The 27590-nt window shown below is 37.7% G+C and overlaps 1 protein-coding gene across 7 annotated transcripts in view; it reads left to right on the forward strand.

The window, feature by feature from the left end:
- Positions 1 to 27590, forward strand: part of CADPS2 (calcium dependent secretion activator 2) — a 416067-nt gene that overhangs the window by 296381 nt on the left and 92096 nt on the right. For all 7 annotated transcript variants that reach the window (XM_063446829.1, XM_063446831.1, XM_063446824.1 and 4 more), the window contains exons 17-19: positions 5956 to 6059; positions 9843 to 9999; positions 25566 to 25707. In XM_063446829.1, the coding sequence (XP_063302899.1) occupies positions 5956 to 6059; positions 9843 to 9999; positions 25566 to 25707 (403 nt within the window). The remainder of the gene's footprint in view (positions 1 to 5955; positions 6060 to 9842; positions 10000 to 25565; positions 25708 to 27590) is intronic.

Consider the following 27590-nt stretch of genomic DNA (forward strand, 5'->3'; position numbering starts at 1 on the left):
GCCAATTCCGACACTGAGCCAAGAAAATGCGGGAATATGGAGGTGTCCGAAGGCAGTGGTGAGTTGGGGATGAGGTAAGGTCCCTCCCTTGCCTCAGGCCTGTGTGAGGGCCAGCATTCATGTGCCACGGGCTCGGGAACTTTGTGAGTCCAAATCCTCCCAAATCGGGTGCAGTAGAAGGTCCATGTGCTCTGCCGCCGCCAGAGGTGGGCGGTCATCCGGCGATTAAGTTAATGCTTCTGGGGCAAACCCCTTTGGGGCTTTCAGCCTAGGTCAGGGGTGGAGAACCTTCGGCTCTCCAGATGTTTTGGACTACACCTCCCTTGATGCTTTGCCAGCATTATGTGTGTAAGAGCATTATGGGGGATGTAGTCCACAACATCTGGAGAGCCAAAGGATGCCTATCCCTGGCCTAGGTAGATGTGCATCAAGGGTTGTGACAGAGAGAGGACCCCCCGCATCTGGCTCCACTCCCTCCTCAACTCCTTCCGAGGTAATTGTAATGTGGGGGCTGTGCATTTCTCCAGCTCTGTCCAGAAGTTTTGGACAGAGCATTGGAGAGAACATGGTCTAGCTTTCTGAGAGACTGCTCTACCATGTCACGATGATCTCAGCAGTATTTTGTAGGTGCTGACTCTGAACGTAGAGGCGCATTCACCATCTTGCCAGTGCCACTTCACTCAGGTTGTGAACTGCATCGATCAGCATGGGCCAGCATGGGACCCCGGGGAATAATAGACTCAATTGAAGTCTTGATATGATCATTAGGGAATCTCTGTAGTACATAGTGCTCTTTAATCGTGTGGTACCTGGATAATGACCCTCAAATCGACGTAGCTAGCAGAAGCTCAATCTGTGTACGTCTGCTTCATTTGAAGGTCAGGCTCTGCCCCAAAAAAACTGGACCTTTCTATGAGTTATCAGAGCAATTGTCCAAGACACAGCCAACATTAATTCTGAAAGAACTGTAGAGATCACCAGCTAAGATAGAAGAAACCAATGGTGGTGTTATTATAACTCACACTCGCCACAAATCTGAGCTTCATGGACATGGAAGAAGATGAAAAATATAAAACTTTGTCTCCCCCAGATGCCTTTTTGTAATCTCCCAGTGTGAAAATGTGTTATCTGGTCTGATGAGAAGGTCTATTGACCACAGTGAATCATGGTGGTGGCATCAGCCAAGAGTATAGTTTTTTTTTTGTTTTTTTCATGACAACTTGGAAACTGGTTAGGATTGAGGTCAAAATGGATGGAACCTAATGCATAGGATGATTCTAGATGCCTGTCTGCAAAAGACCAGTAACTGGTGTTTTGTAGAACACCCCATAGCATATTGTCTCTAAAAACATTGACAAAGATACAGTACAGTAGTTTAAAATCAAGAATTTTAATATGTTGCAGCGTTCCAGCCAAAATGCAGACCTTCAAACCAATTTTAGTCTTTGGAAAGATTTGAAATTTGCCGTTCAGAAACTGTTCCCATCAAATGTGGCAGACTGAAATAACTACCTCAAAAACTATAATTGCACCCAAAAAAGCTATAATTGCACCCAAAAATATATATTTTTTAAATAAAAATTTGTGCCACAATAGAAATATATTGCACCTTCAAAGTGTTAGGTGTGGAGTGTAGAGTGAATGCTAATTATAATAACATTTGTTTTAACTCCAGGTGTTAAGATGTGTTTTGATATGAGAAATTGTCCAAAAGGGATTAAAAGCTGCTCAACCTTTCCAAAATGCAATGTGAAATACATCAACAACCACAGACAGCGTTGTCACTTTTTGGGTTTCCAACTGATATACGTATACGTCTTCTCACTGCGTCAGCGTCTTCTCACTGTGATTTTCATAGCGAGAAGCGCAGAAGCGCCTATAGCGGCTGTCAATAAGACAGCCACTAGAGGCTGGATTAACCCTAATGTAAACATAGCAGTTTCTCTGAAACCTCTGTTTACTGCTGCAGGGTTAACCCTAGATGGACCTGGCACCCAGACCACTTCATTGAGCTGAAGTGGTCTGGGTGCCTATAGTGGTCTTTTAATTAAATCTATTTTCACTCATATGGAAACAAAAAAAAATAGTAGAAAATTGAACTAAAATATGTCAAAATAATGAATTCATTCAAATGGGAAAAAGTAATTTATTAAAGAATATCTCCAATACATCTTTCTCAACTTTATAGGTTTAGTGTCACTGACATGTCCTCTATAGGCCCACTGCCTCACTCTATTTCATACTTCCCAATGTTGGGTAGTAAGCTCTTATATGTAATATGTAAATGTACATTTTTTCATTTTATAAAAAAGTACAGATTTGAATAGAAATTCAAAAAATTCAAAGATTAAAAAAAATCATTAACACAACAAATTGAATGGGAGGACCAATATTCTGCATCTTATTCAGGCATAACTAGTTTTTATTCTGACAGGAGCGGCTCTAGACCAGACAGCAGAAGCGTGAATTTCTCGATATAGTATGTTCCACACCTTAATGGTGGTCTTGGTTGTAAGAAACATGTCCACCAACATTGTGCGCTGAAATGGAAGCAACCATAAAATATATTTTATCAAATGCGGAGAGAGTTTGCTAGCCTCCATCTCAAGCCAAAGTGGACGGTAATACACTTGGTTGAATTTCAGCACCATCACTGCATTTGTTGCATAATAATAATAAATAAAATCCAGTAAACCCAAACCCCCACTATATAAAGGTTTTTATTTTTAATCACATGTATAGGTTACAAAATAATACACACATTGGCTGAAATGCTTATAATATAAAATATTTTACATTTTACGAATGGTGACTGTTTTTCTTTACTGTATTTGAACATACATTCGTAGTGGAGACCAGATCTATTATGTTGTAGATTGTTTAGCTGCTATTCATAGCCTTAGAACATTTTATAACATAAATGTGCAGTTCTTCCACGTGGCACTCATTTATTGACAATGCCATTAAAAAGTAGTGCGGCAAATCATTTATTGGCACATAAACGTTAAATGGATCAGACTGAGTTAACTAGTTTGGCTTGACAATTACAATGTAACTCATGCCCTGTTCAAGTACCTTAAGGATTTCAAAATGTTATCCACAAAACAATCAACACAGCAAAGACAATAAGTATGAAAACAAAGAAATAGTCAATGGCACACAGAGAGACCCAGGCTTCTATTCATAAAGCTCAGAATCTATTCAAACTGATCATGATCTCTATGAATATATACCTGTATGTATATATGTTTGTGTAATAGGACTTAATGACTTTTTATAAGTATGTATGTAATTTGATAAGTCTACATTTAGAGTGTGTGTGTGTGTGTGTGTGTGTGTGTGTGTGTGTGTGTGTGTGTGTGTGTGTGTGTGTAAAAAAATGCATATGTGCTATATAATAAGAAATCTAAAACTGGGTATTATAAATTAGAATATTAATTGAAAAAAAATGCAAATTTACAAATATATCAAAACAAAAGAAATAGGTTGCGCTCCAGAGTAGAAAATCTAGTGCTGCTAAATCACCCAAGTGTATTTTCACGAAATGCACTTAAAACGTTAATTCATATAAAGCCAAAAAGGTGATAAGCGCACACATATATAAGATCTTACTTTTATAAATATTCTTCTTATAATTATTGAATAGGTAATTAAATGTCCTATACAGAAGTAAAAACAGAACACAACATAGTGTAATATGTATACACAATATGTGAATAGGTGTCAGAAATCAAAACACTCACACTTTTCAGAGCCCATTAAAAGTTGGCTCTGGGGTTGTAGGGCATATATGTCTCCTCACGGATCTTCCTCCAGAGATTGAAGTCCCAAAAAGGGCACATGTACTTGAATCAGGAACTCGAGAAAGAGGTAGGTAGGTACGTAGGTAGAAACTATTTATTACTTGGTATATAAAAAAAACACCATAATATTTTATTGTGTTTTTACAAATGTACAAACTTTTTAAGTTTTCATAAACTGCCCTGAGGTCAGGGAGCCCAAACGTATAATAATAATATATTAGGCACCCCAAATGTCTTATAATAATAATAAGTATTATTTTAAGTTATTATAATACTTTTGGGGTGCCTAATATATTATTATTATAAGTTTGGGCTCCCTGACCTCAGGGCAGTTTATAAAAACGTACGCATTATCAATGCAATATAATATAACAAATGCAATACATGTTTGTAAATTTCAAAAAATATTATTTTAAATGACACATTTTATTATTATCTACCTTCCCAGCATAGATGCTTATCTTTGGCTTTACATGTGGATTGACCCATTTGAGAAGAGCCTTAAGCATTGGCTTTTCAGTGTTGTATTGATTAAGAGGAATTCACGGAATGTTGCCTGTTATTAAAGAGGATTTGTTCAATAGCCAACAATGTCTAGTCTTGCAAGGCGAAGCTGAATGGGTGCATGAAGTGCCTATTTGTCATTGTGTCGCTGGCCTTGGAAAGAGATTGAAAGATTCTGTATGTGTGATTGTATACTTGCCACATTCTGATTATTTGGAACAAAATGGAACTAAATACTAAAATACCAGCAACATGTTTGTATTTCTTATCTAAATGTGGTGCTGTCTTTGTTAGATTTTGTTGCCATTTTTTGAGTTATGTTAAGGAAAGAAATGATTAACTAGAAGAATACATTTCGAAACCGTCTATGCTTTCCAAAGTGCAGATGACTCCCTAAACCTTGCTTTAGTAAAATGTGACGGATGCAAATGATGTGGACTCAGGCAGCTCTCTTATTGTCTGTCCTTTTATAATTTCGCAATAAAAAGTATTTCTCTATCACTGTATATGTATTCAAGAAATCCGTGTAACTCCCTTTCCATCAGTACAGTAATTATAGGCAGGAAAAGCTACCTCTTACATTTTATTGAATTTAAAGTAGCATTCTACGTAGCTTGTTACAAAAGAGTGCTGTAGGCCCATGGTCTATACGATCACAAATTTTAAGAGCCCAGATTTACTATGAAAGATATATTATTTTCAGATCAGCTTTTCAAATAATTAAATATTTTTGGAAAAACTTTTCAAATTAATATTTAGAAAAATATTGTAATACGTTAATACTTTTTTTATATTGATATTTATTTATATATATATATATATATATATATATTATTATTTAAAAAAAAAAAATCATTTTAGACGTTCATGCAAATTTGTAACATCATCTGAAAAGCTTATCTAAAAATATTAGGTGAACGCCCTAGTCGGTATCACCATAGGATGACAACTGGAAATGCCTAACTCTAGAATCTGTGTGTACATTTCGCTTGGGGTTGTATATCAGTGGCATCCATTAATTGTCTTGAGGTTTTTCTTACACTGCCCACAATTTGCCATATATATCAATTCTAAGTGAAACTTTTGCCCTCATTATCGCAGTATGTAGGTATTTAATTTTACATTCATGTTGGGATTGCTATAGTTTACCAAGAAAGGTGTAAGTAATCCGCAAGAACGGATTATTTTATTTTAACCTAAATCTAGTTTAACCCTACCATAACTTCCTTGTATGTGAGAACATATCTTAGTGAATCACAAAGGTCCACTTATAATTCTAATGACTATATTATCCTCCTACTATGCAGCACCTTGTTATGTCCAGTCCCTAGATGAAACTTGATTATCTTGCGATTTTGGTCTCAAAAATGCTGTCTGTGCTTGTCTCAGTTCTCAAAAATTTGAGTTGACCTACTAATAACTATGAATGTAACTAAAATATAATTTAGAACAAGAACAATGTATCTTATATAAACAGACTGATTTCTAAACAATTTACTGTAAGCATTATTGCCGTGGAGCTCTATTGTACGCTGAGACTCTCCACCCGGGACTGTCCTTCCTAAATATGGACATTTGGGAGGCATGTGCTAAAAGCTATAAGAGATCGCTATAATAAGTGCTACTTTGTACTGGTTTTCCCATACAGAAATTATGAATCAAGAAACTGCTTCCAGAAAACTTGAAGAGGTAATCCACTTAGCCGAGCTGTGCATTGAGGTTCTTCAACAAAATGAGGAGCATCACTCTGAAGTAAGAACGTGTAAGGGAACTTTTGCACTCACGGAAAAATGAGTTTAAAAGTAACGCAATGAAAATAAATAAAATAATTGTAATCAATTTGGGTAATGTTGATGGAGTAAAAAATATATATATATATATATATAAATTGATTTTTGTTGTTTTTTTTTTAAATCACAAAAAAAATTGTATGTTTTTTTTCTTCTGTTACATAGATAAAAAAGATACTTTAAATTGTGTTTTTCCCTTAAAATTCTTGTGATTTTTTTTATTACATATTGTTCTAGTAAAAAAAAAGTAATTAAAAAAAGTTACAAAAAGTTTAGAATGTCAATCATGAGATATGATGATAGCCTGTTATATTGTTAAAATGTGAAATACTTTAAAACATCTGGCTTAACTCGCACAACGTAAATGATTTGCAGTTTTGTATATTTTGTTTTTTAACGTGCATCTGCCATGTGTGAACTTCAAATTTTATTTTACACTGAAGAAACATCTGTCCCTGGAATGTGGAAGTTAAAAACCCCACGAGTAAACGTTTCTGAACTAGAAAGATCACTGTCGATGTATTTTCATATTCATTTTTTTTACAGAAGTTGTGATGCAAGCTATATTTAGTAAGTTAGCAGTGTTAGTATGTGTAAGTTAGAATAAATGCATGTAGGTAGTTTAAAAAAATAACTCTGTGACAGTAGATCATTATGTCTTTGCTATATAGTTTAGCCATTTATTTCAGATGTGAATCGCAGTACAAAAAAAGGGGGAAATATCTTTCTAAAACCAAAAGGGACCTCAAACTGTCATCAATCTGACTTTTTTACTCTATGTCTGCATCTTATGACTGATGAAAGTCTTTGTTATTCTGCTAATATTTATACCATTTGTTTTCTATTTTGCAACGTTTTAACACATGGATTGCTTTAGGGGAAAGAGGTAGGTGGCTATGCGTAAACGTTTTTTTTTTTTTTGTTTTTTTATCATAATTATTGGTTCCAAAATTCAGTAGTGCTTTGAGATTTCAATGGATGTGCACTGTGTGCCCACAGTACATGAATCATTAAAGCACGTGTTGGGATTTAACAACGAGCTTTGCCCTCTGCGTGTTTGAATTCAAGAAAAAAAAGTCTAATCACAAAAGAAATATATATTCCAGTTCCAGTATTCTCTCTTTTAATTTTCTACATGTTCTCCCCACATACTGTTTCCCGCAGGGGCATTGTAGCATATATACCACATTTCTTGTGTTGCAATTGATATTAGATTTTATTTTGAATCTCTCTTTTGTAGCAAAGCTTGTAAATCTTTTTTTTTTGTATAAATTTTTTGATTTTTGCATGCTTTACATGAGTTACAAGGGGTGAAGCCACTAATATTTAGAGTCATACTTTTACGTGGAATTTTCAAAGCATAGCTTGGGGCTAATACATTTTTTAGATTTTTCGTTCTCTTAAAGATGACTGGTGTTTTCTTTTGGTAAAACTTTACCTAAAATGGGATCTTTACGTAGAATGTCCCAATGTTTATTGAGGATCTTTTTTATTTTCCAGTGTTGTGTGTTGTATTGGGTAATGAAGGAAAAGTTGTAATTATCCTTAGACTGTTTTTTGGGGTTAGAAGCTATCAGATCTCTTCTATTCTTTTTTCCTATTTCTTTAATTTCTTTGTCTAACAATGCTGTTTCGTATTTCTTTGCCACAAATTTGTTTTTTAAATGCTCAGCTTGTTCTCTAAAATCTGAGTTTTTTGAACAATTTCTTCTTACTCGTATTAGCTGGCTTTCAAATAAAAAATATCATGATGTAAATAGGCTAACTGTTACTTGAGATGTAACAGATCACTCTGGAACAGTGGTTCTTAACCACTGGCTTGTTACAGTAGACCCCGAATTTCGCAACAGCCATTTCATTTGATAAGACCACAAGCAAGTGCCCACTCTAGCAGCACTAGTGCAAAGGAGACCTCTGTGGTAGAACGCGTCTGGTGTCGACATTTTGCACATTAAATGGTTCTTATATGCTAGACGAATTCCTTGTATGGAATTTGCTCCCCTGTCTTCAAAGGTTAGGGGGGACATTGCTCTAAAGCCTGGACATTTTTAAAAAGGAAACTATAACCATGCGCACATAATTTCTCCACGTTTTATTTATTAAATATGCAGACTACACAGTGCTTTAATGCCATAAGCCATTCATATAGTGAGCGTGCTCTGTACATTGTTTTTGGATTTATCCAAGTCCTAGCTTCTGTGTCTCTTGTGTCTTGCTCAAATGTTTTATGTTCTTCTGTCTGCGGCTCATTTGTTCTGGTATCAGCTTTCCAGTGGTCCTGGTACCAGATTCTACTGCTTTTAACTAGTACTGGCTGTCTCCAACTGCTCATGTATGGTAAGTATCCGATGTGATCTACTGAAATCATGTAGTGGCATGTGCTCAGAGCCATAAAGAGGAAGAGTCGGGAATCTTTCTGGTAGTGGCAGTTGTTTCCCCCTTCCCACCAATAAACACTATTGAGATGTTTACTGAGGTGACAAGTTATACAGAGGTAAGTATAAAACAACAAACCTAAGCAGCACTTATTAGTTCCAGCATCAACATCTCCCCATAATGCTCCAGGCATCTGCTTAAAAAATGCACTAAGAGCACATGAACACTTAGGCATTCCATTTTGTTCTTCTGAATCCATATGGACAATATCTTGGGAGTCAAGGTAATATGCATCAGTTGCCCCGAGGTGTCTAATATTTTTGTATAATCTTTTCAAATAATTGAATATTTTTGGAACACTTTTTATTTTATTATTTATATAAATGTCATTTTTTTTGTATATAGGGATATTGGAATTTTAACAATTTTTGAAAAAAAAAAAACATTTCAAAGGTTTATCAAAAATATATAATTTTGGCCTAAATCTGAAAAGAAAGCTTAAACATTTCTTTTTAAATGGCAAAACACATACCTAAAAAAACCAAAAAATTTTTTAGCCAAAGTTTTTCAAAAACCCTACTGCCTTCTTTTAACTTGAAGCGATAAACTATGTATCAAAGTTTAAATTGTCATGCAGGTCCTTGACATCTGTACGGCCAGCCATCTTTGATCATCTGGGTTACCCTTTTGTTAATCTATATGCTGCTTAGGGTCCTGTTTTGCCTGTATCCTTTGTCCATTTGTAGAGAAATCTGCTTGTTTCCACGTGCTATTCTGCTGTCCCTCTGTGTTCACCTACATTTTGTTCCCACTCTGCTTTCTTGGTCTGTTTATTCTACATTTGTAAAGTTGTACAGAAGCTTATAAACTGCTCATCTTACCCAGAGTCTGTGACTTTCAATTATCCTGTGGGAATTTAATATCTTAATTTTTAAATAATATTTTAAGCTATTGTAGTCCTGCATACATAACATAACATCGTGCTTCATAGTTGTAATCTTTTTTTTGACTATTCGTTGGTTTTAATGTCATATGTCATATGTATACTTTTTTTGTTAAATTTGAAAAGATTTTTTTTGCTTTTCATGTTTCTGTATAACACCATTTTTAAATTGTGTGTGTGTGTATATATATATATATATATATATATATATATATATATATGTCGATAGATACCTTTATAAATCTGGTTAACATAGTGATGAACATTCTATAAAGCTTTTCCAGTTTAGATGCGTAAACATGCAAGTTCTGTGTCTGTATCAGTAGCGATAGTGTTAAATGAGGCTATTGTGTTATGTGAATTTGTTATTGCAAGAGCTATTATAAAGAATTTACTGATTTCTCCCATTGTGAACTTTGTACTTAGGCGTTTTCGTCATGGCCAGATCTAATAGCAGAACATGCAGAGATATTCTGGGCTCTGTTCTCAGTGGACATGAATGCCGCATTAGAAGTGCAACCACATGATTCCTGGGACAGTTTCCCATTATTCCAACTTCTAAATAACTTTTTGCGAAATGACTGTAAGTATCAAGATTTGATGTCATAATATGTTTTATATAAATATATAAAAAAATTATATATTGCATGATCTGTTTATCATTTCTATCACGTTTTTGAACCTCGTTCAGGAAGAAAAGAACGCCCACATTTGTTAGGATATTTGTCTAGAAGGATATTTATTGTCAACTACTGAATGCACACCCAGACGCCTTCATTTTAATGAAATGGTCCGGGTGCGGTAGCACTGTAGTATTTTTATTTTTTTCATTCTTTATTTTTGCTTGAGTGGTAGACAGTGTTATGCATAACAATATTTGACGTATATAAACAGTCATGTGACAATAATGGTAACAGCATTGACATCATTAGTGAAACATAGGTGCCGAAGGGCATCTTGCAGGTTTACAGTTATTTATGACAAAGGAAGAACATGGGTATAGTGTAGCGGTGGGTACAAGCCTATTTGGGGCCAAGTCTGTGGAGGCTGCTAGTCATGTAGTGTGGCTGGGAAGCCCCGGTCTCGTCCATGGTATACCACCGGAATTTTTCCAGGCCATGTGTCCGCCTGCTGGCAAGCACTGTAGTTTTAACTCTACCATGTAACTCTACATTGCAGGGTTAAACACAGCTCTTGTGGCTGTCTTTGAGACAGCCATTGGAGGCAGATCCCCTGGAACAACTAACTGGAACAATGATCATGTGATCAAATGCAGCTCACAAGTGAGCATTGAACTCAGTGCTTTCCTATGAGGAACATTTGACTGGACACAAGCACCTCGTCCCCATTGGATTGGACGATCTACGAGAAAGTGATGTGAGGTGAAGTGGGCTACAGCACTGTGGGAGTCTCAGTGCTGGAAAAAGGATAAGTAAAACCTTTTTTATTTATTTTTATAGGTAACATAGGTGGGTCCAAAATCGAAAGATTCACTAAGACACCCTAGTGTTCTTTCATAGTATGATACATGTGTGAATTACTATGTAACAGGTGTTGATCAGGAGTATCCGTAAGCTTTACCCAGCATCCCAGAGAAGGAAGACACTATGGAATTATCCCAGCATTGGATTCTGGGTCCACATAATGGACAGCCATGAAGGGTCCAGGAGGGTAAATAGGTATTTCATTGTGAGAAACAGATATTTATTTCAGAGCTTCTGAAAACTACTTAAACAGCAAGTTTCATGATTTTACTCTTGTCTGTTCAGTTTAAGTCAACAGAAATACTAATCATTATTACTATAACACCTGCAGTACTTTCTCTAGGTTAGCAATAATGAAGGTTAATGAGGGTGATCCAGTATATTTGTGCTTTGTCAAAGGTTGCAAAAAGTCAAGAATTTCAGTGGTGTAAGGCTATTTAATTACTGCCACCTTCTCCGTGCTCTCTGCACACGTTGTATTAATGCAACACGACAGTGTAAAAAGAAAATGACACTGAACAACCTTTACACATAGACCTGTTTTCTCTGTATCTTCCAGATACACTGCTTCCCAAATGAAACCGTTTGGAATGAAGAGTTCAGACCATGATATTGATTACGGTTGAGACTCAATTAGTTTTGAGCACCAGATACTGCTACTTTTTGTGCGAATATTATTTGCATGAAATCATAATAATTGTTCTTCTCGTTGTACTATAAAAACCAATCAAATTGCCAGCTAGTGTACAGAGAGAGATATTGTGTGTTTCATACAATGGATGTACAGTAAAGATTAGGTGTGTGTATATATATATATATATATATATATATATATATATATAGTACACATTGGTGGGGTGAGTTAATTAATTTTTTGGCATATGGCATATATTGATGTACGATTTTACTGTATGTTAATCCTGATGAAAGTCTGCTGGGGCACACTGAATCGTCGATTTTTGTTCATGTAAAGCAATAAAAGCTAAGTTTTACTTCATTGGAGCAATATTTTGATTTGTGTGTATATATATATATATATATACATGTGAAAAATGATAGCACTCAAAGGTCTTGTTAAAGGTAAAAAAGTAAAACATAACTTTTATTCAGGTTTTTGCCAGTAAAAACAGTTTGACGTTTCAGTTCAGTTTCCTGAGGAAAGTTCATATTGGAATTGAAACGTTGACCTTTTTTACTGGCAACAACCTGAATAAAAGTTAAGTTACTTTTTTACCTTTAACAAGACCTTTGAGTGCTATCATTTTTCACATGTATATTTTTACGGACAAGCACCAGGCATTAATGAAGATATATGCTGGAGTGCAGACATACAGCAACTATATATATATATATATATATATATATATATATATATATATATATATATATATATATCGAACGGTTCAGAGCCAACATCAGTGGGCCCCAGCAACAAAGGGACAGGCTAGAAAAGGCATTAAAAAAATTATGACAACGTAATTTCAGGTGGACATGTAGTGTAAAGATTCCACACAGTCTATACAGACACCCAGCTCTCCACAACGTTAGTAGAGAGCAGTGAGAGCATCCCCACAGTGCCATATCCTCAATTCTCCATACATTGTATCATGTGACAGAAGACCATGGATTGAAGGATTGCACAATATCAGAAGAAGACTCCACTGAAGCCACTTTACATCTGGAGAAGAGACACTTGTGGCACGAGACAGAGGGAAATACTGTATGGCGCTATCCTTGCACATATACCGTATATACTCGAGTATAAGCCGACCCGAATATAAGCCGAGGCCCCTAATTTTATCCCAAAAAACTGGGAAAACTTATTGACTCGAGTATAAGACTAGGGTGGGAAATGCAGCAGCTACTGGTAAATTTCTAAATAAAATTAGATCCTAAAAAAAATATATTAATTTAATATTTATTTACAGTGTGTGTATAATGAATGCAGTGTGTGCGTATGTGTGTGTGTATGAGTGCAGCGTGTGTGTATGAGTGCAGCGTGTGTGTATGAGTGCAGTGTGTGTGTGCATGAATGCAGTGTGTGTGTGTATGAATGCAGTGTGTGAATGCAGTGTGTGCAGGGCCGGTGCAAGGATATTTGCCGCCGTAGGCAAAAAATTTTTTGCCGCCCCCTCCCCCCCCCATATGTCCTGACTTCCCCTCCTCCTCCCTCAGTGGTCCTTACCTCCCCACCCCCGTGTTCATTCACCGCCCCCCCCCCAGTGGTCCTGACTCACCCCTCCCCTAGTGGTCCTTACCCTCCCCTCCCCTAGTGGTCCTTATCCCACCCCCTCCCTCTCATAGTGGTCCTTATCCCCCTTCTCCCTCCCATAGTGTTCCTTATCCCCCCCATCCCTCCCATAGTGGTCCATATACCCCCCCCCTCCCATAGTGGTCCTTATACCCCCCCTCCCTCCCATAGTGGTCCTTATCCCACCCCCTCCCTCCCATAGTGGTCCTTATACCCCCCTCCCTCCCATAGTGGTCCTTATCCCACCCCCTCCCTCCCATAGTGGTCCTTATACCCCCCATCCCTCCCATAGTGGTCCTTATACCCCCCCTCCCTCCCATAGTGGTCCTTATACCCCCCCTCCCTCCCATAGTGGTCCTTATCCCCCCCCCTCCCTCCAATAGTGGTCCTTATCCCCCCCCTCCCTCCCATAGTGGTCCTTATCCCCCCTCCCTCCCATAGTGGTCCTTATACCCCCCTCCCTCCAATAGTGGTCCTTATACCCCCCCTCCCTCCCATAGTGGTCCTTATCCCCCCCTCCCTCCAATAGTGGTCCTTATCCCCCCTCCCTCCAATAGTGGTCCTTATCCCCCCCCTCCCTCCAATAGTGGTCCTTATCCCCCCCCCTCCCTCCCATAGTGGTCCTTATCCCCCCCTCCCTCCCATAGTGGTCCTTATACCCCCCTCCCTCCCATAGCGGTCCTTATACCCCCCTCCCTCCCATAGTGGTCCTTATCCCCCCCTCCCTCCCATAGTGGTCCTTATCCCCCCCTCCCTCCCATAGCGGTCCTTATCCCCCCCCTCCCTCCCATAGCGGTCCTTATACCCCCCCTCTCTCCCATAGTGGTCCTTATACCCCCCCTCCCTCCCATAGTGGTCCTTATCCCCCCCCCTCCCTCCCATAGTGGTCCTTATCCCCCCCCCTCCCTCCCATAGTGGTCCTTATCCCCCCCCCTCCCTCCCATAGTGGTCCTTATCCCCCCCCTCCCTCCCATAGTGGTCCTTATCCCCCCCTCCCTCCCATAGTGGTCCTTATACCCCTTTTTTTTTGTTATTATTAATTTTTTTTTTTATTATTATTATTTTTTTTGTATTATTTCTTATTTTATTTATATTTTTTTTTTTCGTCCCCCCTCCCTGCTTGATATATGGCAGGGAGGGGGGCTCTCCTTCCCTGGTGGTCCAGTGGCAGTTCAGTGGGGGGGAGAGGGGTGCTGGCAGAGCTGTAACTTACCTGTCCTGCAGCTCCTGTCAGCTCTCTCCTCCTCCGCGCGGTCTGTGCAGCTCCCTCTGTCAGCTCACAGTGTAAATCTCGCGAGAGCCGCGGCTCTCGCGAGATTTACACTGGGAGCTGACTGAGGTGCTGAACGGACGGCGCAGAGGAGGAGAGAGCTGACAGGAGCTGCAGGAAAGGTAAGTACAGCTCTGCCAGCACCCCTCTCCCCCCAGTCTGTATTATGGCAATGCAAATTGCCATAATACAGACTATGACTCGAGTATAAGCCGAGTTGGGGGTTTTTCAGCCCAAAAAATGGGCTGAAAAACTCGGCTTATACTCGAGTATATACGGTACATTCCGCAAACCACTGATTTGTCTAGGTGGCAAAGACAGGGCAACTGCTAAATCTTTTTATAATGCCAGGCATGCGTGTCTAATTTTAAGGAGGATATATGCAATATGAAGCATCTGACCTATGTTTACTGCATTCAAAATGCATTAAACATCATTGCCAAGTCACAACACATGTGCATGACCAGAGCCGGTTTCAATGGTCAGGAGCAATCCACAAAGATGGAGGATCGAAGGTTCTTCACATGAGGTAGTGAATACCTTAAGTACAATAAATATTTATTTGCCATACTCCTTGTGATGGTAATTTGCATATTCGGGTAGATTTGCATATTGCAAATTTTGCAGGCAGGAGAGATATTTTGTGCTGCTTATTGTCTGCCCCATCCCTTTATAAATATACCATTATGCTATTTATTTTATATTTTGTGACATGTGTTATTTGAATTTAATTATTTTTGTCACAACAAGCTTTATGTAATGCGCATGATGGTTAGTCCCGAGTTAAATCCCGAGTGGATTTTTAGGGATCCCAGTGACAGAGTCTCCGGACCTGTTGGCAGACTGCACAACCCCTCTAGCCCTGGGATAAAGCAAGAGAGCTAGGCCTGAGAGCCGCAAGTGCCTTTGTAAAGGCAGTAGCAATCACTGTAAGCAGAGCTGCAGAGGAATAGGCAGAGGTGACAATATCTGCCTGGAAGAAAGGCTGCAGCAGAATAGACAGAGGGGGCAATACCTGCCTGGAAGGATGGAAAACCTCCAGAGAGACACCAGTTAAGCTTTGGCAACTGGGATTGAAGCATTCCAGATTCCCTCCCCAACAGCTAGGAAGCAGATTAAGCAGAGGTACTCAGTCAGAGTACCGGAACTCCGTCACACTCCTGCTATGTAGGTTAATGAAAGTATTCTTGATGCCACAGGCAAAATTGTGATCTAGGCATCAAAAAACAAAAGAGGCATAACTATAGGCGCTCCACACTAGCTAAAAGCTAACCAAATATCAGCTGAATTATTGTACAATGTAGTTTGACTGCAAGTGCTTCTTGTGAGTAAAATAGCTGAAGGATATTAAAAGGTTATTCAAATTCTGTCCAAAAAGGAGTTCCACTATGGGTGCTTTCTGTAGTCTTGGTAACTTTGAGTCTTTGCAATTCACATAAACTTAAAAGCAAAATCTCACCATGTAGCGGGAATGAATAGTGGTTGAAACTGCAGTTTTCTGCAGCAAAACTATTACATTAAAACATGGATCGTATTCAAAAATGTAAATGCACAGAGCCCAGCTTACAAAAGGCAAGGTACCTCAGGCAGCTTCTAAGTGCTGCTTCAAAGTGTGTGCTTGGGATCTTCTGGAGAGTTTTACTGATTCTTCAACTGTCTAAAATTTTACTAAGAGATTTCTTTTTACTGTTACAGATAAGTAACCTTTTCATCTGTAGGAAAAGGTTACTGATTGCACAAGGTATGATTTCCTGTCGGTAATTGGTAAGGCATTTGATTGGATTAGCTAGGTGTTTGCTATTGATTGTTGGTTAATTAGCTATTGTGTGCAAATAAGCATAGGCCTTCCTAGGTGTTAAACATTCCTAGTGTGTGGTGCTTTTAGGAGTTATATAAGGGTTGTGGTCATTAGCTTGGCTAATATAGCTTGGTTGCTGCTTCTAAGTGCTGCTTCAAAGTGTGTGCTTGGAGATATTCTGGATATAAACTGGAGGTAATCTGAGGTATACAGGAGTACAAAAAAAAGTTACAATTTGTTTGATTTAAATTACTCACCTCATTAAAATGGCAGACTTAGTTCAGTGTAATAGTTGTTATGCATTTGTTTCACGTTCCACTTTTTTGAGATTTGGATGCTGTCTAATCTGTAGCCAGTTCTCTATATTGCAGCAGGAGATTGTGATTTTTAAGTCTGTGATTTGTAAATTACCCGGTAAACAAACTCAGGCTGGAACTGTTGCAAAGCCACTGCCGCAGAGACATACTAGGAATGGCAGATGGACTACTGTAGGATCTGGTAGACTTAGAGTTGTGGATAAAAGGCATATTGCTCTACATAATTCATTTTCAGTACTTTCAGAGTGTAATGGTGTTATGGAGACAGGCCCAGGCACCAAGTGTAGTGGTGTTATGGAGAAAGGCTCCGGTACTGAGTGTAGTGGTGTTATGGAGACAGGCTCTGGCACTGGGGGTAGTGGTGCTGTGGAGACAGTATCAAGCACTGAGTGTAGTGGTGTTGTGGAGACAGACTTGGAGACTATGGTGAGGCCTGATAGAAAACAGTTGTTGGGGGATTCTATCATAAGAGGTGTGGAGCTGGACGATAGTGGTCTTGTGAGATGTCTTCCCAGAGCTATTGCTCACAGAGACAGGAGACATATTTGTAATATTGTTAAGTGAGCAAAGCAGGAAGGGGAATTGGATGTACTTGTCCATCTAGGGACACATGACGAGGCTTGCAATGAGGTTTCTGGGGTAAAGGAAATTGTTTGTGTTCTTGCCAATGATATACGGCAGGTTGCTTCCACACTGTCATTCTCTGAAGTTCTGCCTGTGCATAACACTCAGAACGACAGGCAGATGTGTATTAGGGACTTTAACTTGTGGCTTGGTGAATGGTGTGGGGAGCAAGAATTTGGCTTAATTTTTCATGGTTGCTCTGTTTGGAATGGAAATAAACTGCACAAAAGAGATGGTTTGCATCTTTCTCAAAAGGGAACAAATGTTCTCAGTGAGCAGTTGAGAGGTTTTGCTAAGATGTATTTAAACTAGGAGGGGGAGGGGCATAAGGGTGATAAAACCTCAATCCAATTGAAACCACTGTGGTACGCCACAGATGTGGCCAAAATAGTAAAAAAAAAAGAAGACAGACAGATCTATACGATTAGGCATAAAGAGGCAAATTATAAGAGCCTCCAAATCACACACACAAGAGAATATTGCCCAGTCAGTAAAGAAGGGGGACAAAACATTTTTTAGATACATAAATGAGAAAAGGAAAGTAAAACAAGGACTAGTTAGATTAAAAACAAAAGAAGGAAGGTATGTAGAAGAGGATAAAGGTCTAGCTGACTGCCTCAATGAATATTTTTGTTCAGTATTTACAGATGAAAATGAAGGAAAGGGGCCTCAGTTAGGAAAAAGGACAAATGAGTATTTTGTTACATCTGAGTTTGCAGAGGAAGAGGTTCTATTTTAACTGTCAAAAGAAAAGACAAATAAGTCAATGGGACCTGATAGAATACACCTAAAGTTATTAAAAGAGCCTAGTGGTGTACTAGCAAAACCATTAACAGATTTATTTAACCAATCATTGTTAACAGGAGTAGTTCCAGAAGATTGGAAGTTAGCGAATGTTGTGCCCATTCACAAGAAAGGTAGTAGGGAAGAGTCAGACAACTATAGGCCAGTAAGCCTTACTTCAGTGGTGGGGAAAGTAATGGAAACCACATTAAAGGATAGGATTGGTGAACATGTAAAATCACATGGATTTTAAGATCAGAGAAAACATGGGTTTACTTCAGGGAGATGATGCCAAACTAATCTTATTGATTTTTGTGATTGGGTAACTAAAATAATAGATCAGGGTGGTGCAGTAGAAATTGCTTACCTAGCTTTCAGTAAGGGTTTTGATACTGTTGCACATAGAAGGCTTATCAATAAACTGCAATCTTTAGGTTTGGATTCCAAGATTGTTGAATGGGTACGGCAGTGGCTGAGTGACAGGAAACAGAGGGTTGTAGTCAATGTACTATATTCAAAGCATGGTCTTGTCACCAGTGGGGTAGCTCAGGGATCTGTGCTTGGAGCCATTCTCTTTAATGTTTATATTAGTGATATTGCAGAAGGTCTTGATGGTAAGGTATGTCTTTTTGCTGATGATACTAAAATATGTAATAGGGTTGATGTTCCAGGAGGGATAAGCCAAATGGCAAATGATTTAGGTAAACTAAAAAAATGGTCAGAGTTGTGGCAGCTGACATTTAATGTGGATAAGTGCAAGATAATGCATCTTGGACGTTAAAACCCAAGGGCAGAGTACAGAATATTTGATCGAGTCCTAACTTCAACATCTGAGTAAAGGGATTTAGGGATAATTATTTCTGATGACCTAAAGGTAGGCAGACAAGGTAATAGAGCAGAAAAAAGACAAGACGGGGGATATGATAGAAACATTTAAATGCATAAAGGGAATCAACACAGTAAAGGAGGAGACTATATTTAAAAGAAGAAAAACTACCACAACAAGAGGACATAGTCATAAATTAGAGGGGCAAAGGTTTAAAAATAATTTCAGGAAGTATTGCTTTACTGAGAGTGTAGTGGATGCATGGAATAGCCTTCCAGCTGAAGTGGTAGAGGTTAACACAGTAAAGGAGTTTAAGCATGCGTGGGATAGGCATAAGGCTATTCTAACTACAAAATAAGGCCAGGGACTAATGAAAGTATTTAGAAATCTGGGCAGACCAAATGGGCCGAATGGTTCTTATCTGCCGTCACATTCAATGTTTCTTTACAGAAATATAAAAATAAACAAAGTTGCCTTTATTACTTCATTTGAGAATTAGACAGGAAAGGATCCAGAAAGGGACAGATGATGCTTACACATTGCGTGACTTAGAAGCCCTTCATCAGACTCTCTGATATACAAACGCATAACTGATCCAGTGACTCCCTAGTTACATTCATGTTTAATTTTTTTAAATTAACAAATAAAGGTAAATTAATATATTACTGTGAGGTGGACTGCGTTACGTTTTTTGATGCAGGTCCTAAAGCACCACATGAAAGGTTACAATTGCTCTGCTCTACATTTGCTTTATGTTAATTTATTACATGATTTCTGATGGCTTCCTGGTAGTATTCAAAAATAGTGTGTGACTCATTTACATTTTTCTTAATGTAGGTCAATATGTGTTAATATACCTGCATTTCACACACTACAAGACTCAGAATCCTGGTGTCGATACAGAACCTCCTCCAAAACAGAACAGAAAAAAAAAAAGGTTTAAGGAGAACGACTCCTAATGTAAAAGAAATATAATCATACATATTGTATTCTTTTTACCTCGTCCTACAGATATAGATGTAGTAAAAGATTTAGACCTTTTCTCACAGTTACAAAAATAACCTTTCGTAAGGCGTCCTGGATACATTTAAAAGTAAGCACATTTGGAAGTAGGAGAATAACACCTGAGCTTTTTCCTATAAAAATATGAAAATGTGTGAACTGTATTTTAGGCTAACCATTTTGGAACGTGTATTAGTCTTCTCAATTCCATTTACAGTAAGGCTGCATTTAAGTAAAGTAATTGCAGTTCTGACAAATTAAGTCTTTGCGTCCCCATCTCTTGACACTATTCACCTTTTTTTTAATCTGTGATAGGTATGCTGGTAAGTGGCAAATGACCATTCTATCGAGAGCCAATTCCCGAGTGAAACTCACCACGGTGATTGTTCTTTAATTAACAGCCTTTTCGCACAGCTTGTGCATTACAGCCCACAGAAAGAAAGTCCTTACTTATCCTATAAATATAGCTCTGCATTGCTCTAACAGGTAATGAATGTTCTGTTTAAACAGTGAATGATATGTAGGTTTTTCTGCTATGTCCGTCATAAGGGGGAAAAAAAATAGATGTCAAAATCAGTAAAAGGAAGATTTTTTTTTTTTTTTAATGTAGCCTCGTGAGGCTAAAAAGGCTAGTGTTAATGATTATCAAGCAATGAAACAATGAAGTGGAGTCAAATTAGCCATAATAGAGCTCAGAGAAACTGGCAGTCAAGTCTCATTATCAAAAAAAAACTCATTAGGAAATCAAGACGTGGAAATCCCACTGGGTCCTCTTTCAAATGAGTATCTTATTGGAGATTATTTTTCAGGTTTCTTTCAAATCAGAAACTCTTGGGTCATTTCCTTGCGTATTAGGTTAATCTGCAAATGTTAAAATTGGTGTACTAACATCTGCATATTATCCTATTGCAAACGTCTTACTTGAGCTTTGATCTGCAAATGTAGCAGTCAGGTTTTACATGTCTGTTCCGTGTACATCGTCTCGTTCTATTAAGGTTACAGCTAGATTACCAGGTACAAGTTCAGTTACAATTAGGGTGTCACAGTGCTTTCTGTCATATTATGTGTGTCTTCCAAAGAAAGAAATATCAGGAATTATCATCTTAAGTTACATACTCTTAAAATTAGTTTTTTACATTTTAAGCTGGTATAGCCCCCCTTTTTATATATATATATATTTTTTTTAAATACGATAGTCACGTCTTTAGCTATCCATGAATTTTACTGCAGATATGAAAAACAAATATGAATTCACAAATAATCATAAAATACAAAACAATCTAAATATACAAAGATAAATTAAACCTCCTATCACAAATGTTAATACAAAAGGGGTCGTCAGTCATTTCTGTTGGAAAGGAAAGGATTCTCTTCCTTTGTAGATGGTATAAAATCTGTGTCTTTGGCCTCTTCTCATTGTTTGGCAGCCTGCTTGTTCGCCCCCCTTTTTCTTCCCCTACACCGGCCTGTGTCATCAGATCTGCAATGTTCTTCTCTAGGTCATTGATTCGGATGCTCATATCATCAATTCTCCCAATAATCTGATCGGACATAGTCTGGATCTTGTCCTGCATTTTTTTGAAGCAAGTTTTGAACCACCACAGTGAGGTCCTACACGGTCTTTGGGTCAGTGTCCACCATCCCGAGCTCTGGCAAACCAGTTTCCACCTTAAGCTGGTATAGCCCCTTTTTGACAAAATCACATGCTGTATAAAATGTATATGTTTGGATTGGGATGTCACTTGAAACAGATTGTACGCTAATTAAAATGTGGGTAAATTAAATAAGACAAACAAAATTATTTATTAGCAATTCTTCTAAACAGCAGTAGCTTTATTACGAGGCCAGTCCAAAATAAAGCTAGCCTTTCATTGTCATGATGCTGTATGTGCCTATTATTGGGGCCCCTGAAGACCTTTTTAATGAGGTTTTTGAGAACCGAAACCCTATCTCTTGGGAGCAATTGGTACTCATTGTACACAAATTCTGAGGCTGGTTAACAGTTATAACCTACAGATGGTCTTTTAGAAGGAAGGAATTGGCTCTAGGGAACTCTAACTGGGCTTCAGTTAAATCTTGCGGTATCTAAATCTACATCCAGCAGAAGCTAAAGTAGGATGACACACTTCACAAAATCTACGATTGATTCAAGGACGTCTGTGTTTTTGCTATAACTGTGCTGTCTACTGTTTCCGTTCAAGTGCTTCGTTATTCAGTAGCTTAAGGAAATCACAAGTTCAATTCCACATCAGGAGCATCACATAGTGTACTGATAACACACTTTAAAATTCAAGATTTGCAGTTTTCCAAGCTGGAGTGTTTTGTTTTTGTTTTGTTTTGTTCGTGTGGTTACACTGGTAGCATTGATTTTCAATTAATGGGATATTTGTTTATCTATTCTATTACCTAACAAGAAATTCATTGCGGACAAGTTACCCCATTTTAAATAACAAAACAAAACCTTAATTTTTTTCCATTTCTATACAAACAAACCCGCATTATACAAGAGACTGGAAACCATTAGCGACCTGCAAAACTGACTTGTATTCTTCTTATATTGGTAAAATAATACAGTGAGTGCGCATGGATTCCTGGAAATTAGTCAAAAACCATTTGATTCACATTTTCTACTGTATGAAAAGATTGAGCTGACCATTTCTCCGAAGCACATCCTTGGAAAACTGGCACGATTTTTATACAGCGCTGTCTTATTACACAAGATCATGGGAAGAAAATATAGAAGAAAAAACAAAGTCATTAAAAAAAAAAAAAACAACAGTGAAAATTTTAAAAAATCTGGCAGATTTAATAAATTGTGCCAAACATCTGCCACAGATTACACAGAAAAGGCTCAGCATCACTTTTGATAAATCCCCCCCCCCCTCCCCCATTGTTTCTCCTACTCTTTTGTACGGAGTGTCCTGGCTTACTAGAGGCTGGTCCAGAGAAGCTGCTGGGACCGAATTCTTCTATTTTTAATTTATTTATTTGCAAAAAAATATATACATGTTATTGCCATTGGAAGGACTACTGGTGATAAGTGTGTGTTAGAAAAAAATATATATCTCAAATTGTTTTACCTGCAGTTTTTATTCTCCCTCCTATTGATGACGGGAGATGCAGCTAGTTTTTAGTAGGGCTTGGCATCCGATGGGGCTAAATAGGCAGAGCAGTGCCCCAACCATCTTTAAACTTCACCAGCCGCCAATGCCCCGGCTGTTCCTGAACTGTGCTGGACAGTAATATCACATGGTATTATTTTAAACATTTTAAAAGAAACAGAGCATTACATGAGAAGAATGTTACTACAATGTATAGGTGATATTTGCGTGGGATAGGCCTAAGGCTAATGAAAGTAATGAATGTATTTAGAAAATTGGGCAGACTAGATGGGCCGAATAGTTCTTATCTGCTGTCACATTCAATGTTCGTGTTTTACTTAACAGTGTTTTTTCCGGAGGTATGATCACTCCAATAATAATTAACTTCAACAGGGTTTTTCACTAAGTGAGAATTCAAAGTAGATTCAAGATAAATTTAAAATTTTAGGTCCAAATAGCTGAACTTGAAACATAGCTAATTTAGAGAATTTTTCTGATTTGATGTTTTTTACATTAAATTTGAAACTCACTTATTAGAGCATTTTAGTGAAATGTGTAGTCCTAATGCTAAAGTGCCCTCCTTCCATCCACAAAAGGGTTCAAATCCCTTTAAACACATACCTGATTCCAGAGCCAATGTCAGCTGGTGCTGGGTTGTGTTCCTCATCCGCTGATGTCAACCAATAGGGGGATGACCTAACGCCCATGCACGGTGAGTGCAGCACGCATTATAACTGCTTCATAGTGCATTGAATCAATGGTGATTTGCTTGACACGGAATGTCCTCATTCATTGCCTAAGGACGTTTATCATTGTTACACGGAGTCAATCTCCATGAAACAGCATATAAAGGCAGTCTTAGCAGTGCAATGTAAACATTGTGTTTTTCATTGCAGGCTAAGGTGGGCAGGAACACCGCACCCAATGAGATGAAGTGGCCTGGGTGCCTATAGTGTCTGTTTAAAATTCACTTTGCTTTCTCACTTCAGTGAATAACCCTGTATGTTTTTTGAACATACCTTTTGAACACAATTTAGATTAATGTTGATTATGCTGGAAATCAATTGTGTTTTCTGTATGGATAGCTTTTTTACGGAGTTCTCCTCCAGCAGATGAAATATGAAATAGTCTAGGTACTCTCATTTGAGTCCTGCTGTGTGGTTTAGAAAACAGTCATTACACAATCAACCATTGTACTCTCTCTGACCTCCATTAAGGCTACTCCAACTGGCCTTGTCTACAAATGTGTCTACAAATGACTTCTCCGGATGACATAACTAATGAAGACATAATTAATAAAATGGTTGGGTGATCGTACGTTTTTTTTTTTCTTGCTGTCTGGCTGTAAATTGCTGTTGGAGATTGAGCAACATGCTGCATTTCCATTGACAAGTGATGCATATTTAAATGCTTACTTATATGGAGCTTCAATGAAATAATGGAAGTATTCCTTGTATGTTCTGTTCTGTAACAACACATTTGTTCATGGATTTCTGAATAAGCGTGTTTCCTTTGCAAGTTTAAAGGAGCACTATAGTCACCTAAACAACTTTAGCTTGATGAAGCAGTTTTGGTGTATAGATCACGCCTCTCAGGTTTCACTGCTCAATTCACTGACATTTAGGAGTTAATCACTTTGTTTCTGTTTATGCAGCCCTTGCCACACCTCCCCTGGCTATGATTGACACAGCCTGCATGAAAAAAAAACTGGTTTCACTTTCAATCAGATGTCATTTACCTTAAACAACTTTCTCTTGTTCTGCAAATTGAACTTTAATCACATACATGAGGATCTTGCAGGGTCTAGCAAGCTATTAACATAGCAGGGGATAATAAAATCTTAATTAAACAGAACTTGCAATAAAGAAAGCCTAAATAGGGCTCTCTTTACAGGAAGTGTTTATGGAAGGCTGTGCAAGTCACATGCAGGGAGGTGTGACTAGTGTTCATAAACAAAGGGATTTAACTCCTAAATGGCAGAGGATTGAGCAGTGAGGCTGCAGGGGCATGTTCTATACACCAAAACTGCTTCATTAAGCTAAAGTTGTTTTGGTTACTATAGTGTCCCTTTAAAAGATCTAGTTGCTGTCTCCCTAACAGCCACTAGAGACATTTCTGTTTTGAGAATGGTGCCAAGTCTGTTCTTAATCAAGGAGCAGCATTTGATTGGCATAGTAATTTGCTGTGCATCTATGGAGAAGCATTGTATTGGCCAAGATCATCAAGATTGATGATCTCAGCCAAGGAGGTGGTGTGTCCATTAATTCAATTAATTAATTAATTATACTTTTGCTATTAATTGTTTGGATTTCAAAATACTTTCTGTAATGTATTTATTGTTTCCAATAGTTTCATTTAGGTGTATTTTTTTTTTCAAATATTTAATAATCGTTCATAGATATTTTTTATCTAGTAGTGTGTTGTTTGTTGCATTTTTTTTTTAATAATAATATATATATATATATTTTTTTTATGAAGCACACATGACAATGACATGTAAAATGACCTTGTGATAATAGCTTTGTTATTTGTATAATAGCTGACCGTTATTTTGCTACAAAACTGCTTGGTTTGTAGTCGTCATTATTTGCTATATAAAGGTAAACGCTGTGCTCACTTTTTTTGTCTCCGTAGATTCTTGCAATACTTAATTAATTTCAAATATTTTCCTTTCTTTTTTTTTTTCCTGAAAGCGCTATTATGTAATGGGAAATTTCACAAGCATCTTCAGGAGTTGTTTGTTCCACTTGTTATCCGTTATATTGATCTTATGGAGTCCTCTATTGCACAGTCTATTCACAAAGGATTTGAGCACGAGACGTGGCAGCCAGTCAAGTAAGTTAGATAGTTTTACAGGTTACGTGCAGCAATAAGAAAATCTGCTCTATGATAATATTGTTAAGGATGGAACAGCATGTGCCTATATATTCTTTTACTGAATATTGATTTCTGCATCCTTAATATACATTTTACCATGTCGGAAAACTTATACATTTTATATATTTAAAGTGAACCTTTTATGATGATGATGATTAAATTAAACTGAATAGCCCTTTTCCCCTGAGATATACATATTATATTGAATTTTATAAAATATAGATGTTCTCGCAACTCTTCTTCACAATGTATAGATTGAATTTTCATTTAATTTTCAATGAGGTAAACTTGTGTGTGCTGTTACAGATACATTTTATTTGTTCCACAGGATTTTGCCAGTTTATTGAACGTGCGATTTTTAAATTGATTTTGATGACCTACACTTGAATTGTTCCTTAACCTCCTTAAGGACCAAACTTCTGGAATAAAAAGGAATCATGACATGTCACACATGTCATGCGTCCTTAAGGGGTTAAAGGAACACTATAGTCACCTAAATTACTTTAGCTAAATAAAGCAGTTTTAGTGTATAGATCATTCCCTTGCAATTTCACTGCTCAATTCACTGCCATTTAGGAGTTACATCACTTTGTTTCTGTTTATGTAGCCCTAGCCACACCTCCCCTGGCTATGATTGACAGAGCCTGCATGAAAAAAAACAAAACTGGTTTCACTTTCAAACATATGTAATTTACCTTAAATAATTGTATTTCAATCTCTAAATTGAACTTTAATCACATACAGGAGGCTCTTGCAGGGTCTAGCAAGCTATTAACATAGCAGGGGATAAGAAAATCTTAATTAAACAGAACTTGCAATAAAGAAAGCCTAAATAGGACTCTCTTTACAGGAAGTGTTTATGGAAGGCTGTGCAAGTCACATGCAGGGAGGTGTGACTAGGGTTCATAAACAAAGGGATTTAACTCCTAAATGGCAGAGGATTGAGCAGTGAGGCTGCAGGGGCATGTTCTATACTCCAAAACTGCTTCATTAAGCTAAAGTTGTTCAGGTAACTATAGTGTCCCTTTAATAGAAATTTCACATTTCAATCATTATATGATATGTTTATAGTATATACGAGGTCTGTCTGGAAAGAGTCCAGCCATTGTTAATATAGCGAGAATGGTTTGCGTGACATTGAAGGAACCTGGCAGCCAAGCAGAGTGGACTGAAATGTGCATGCATGAGCAATGACGACTTCACTGTACTAGTCAGAGCAACGAACCTACATCGAATTTTACGTTAAGCTTGAACATTCCTCTACTGAAACTATTCGGATGATTCGGAAGGCTGTCGGAGACAATACTATAAGCGCAGCTCAAATAAAGGTGTGGCACAAACGCTTCAAAGATGGTCAAGAGTCTGTTAAAAGATTTGGCACCCTGCAACTTCTGACTTTTCCCAAAACTAAAATCCCCATTGAAAGGGAAGAGATTTCAGATCGTCAATGAGATTCAGGTAAATACAACAAGGCAACTGATGGCGATTCCAACAAAGGATTTTGCAGAGTGTTTTGGACAGTGGAAGAGACGCTGGGAGAACTGTGTGAAGTCCCAAGGTGCCTACTTTGAAGGGAACTGTGGCGTCTTTGTCCTGAGTACAACGTTTCTTGTATTTTGTATCTTCTTCAATAAATGTCTCTCTTTTCATATTACATGGCTGGATATTTTCTCGACAGACCTCGTATGTTAACAAGTTTGTTTGTTTTCTTAGAGTTTGCGTTTGAAATGTATTTTCTTTTTAATTACTTTTTTTATTTTATTTTAATGTCCTAAAACAGTATCAGGTAACGTAAAGGTTTTGGGTACATATAATGAAAAAATATATATTTGAACAAAAAT

The sequence above is a fragment of the Pelobates fuscus genome, chromosome 3 (genome assembly GCF_036172605.1).
Source record: "Pelobates fuscus isolate aPelFus1 chromosome 3, aPelFus1.pri, whole genome shotgun sequence".
NCBI classification, from domain to species: domain Eukaryota; kingdom Metazoa; phylum Chordata; class Amphibia; order Anura; family Pelobatidae; genus Pelobates; species Pelobates fuscus.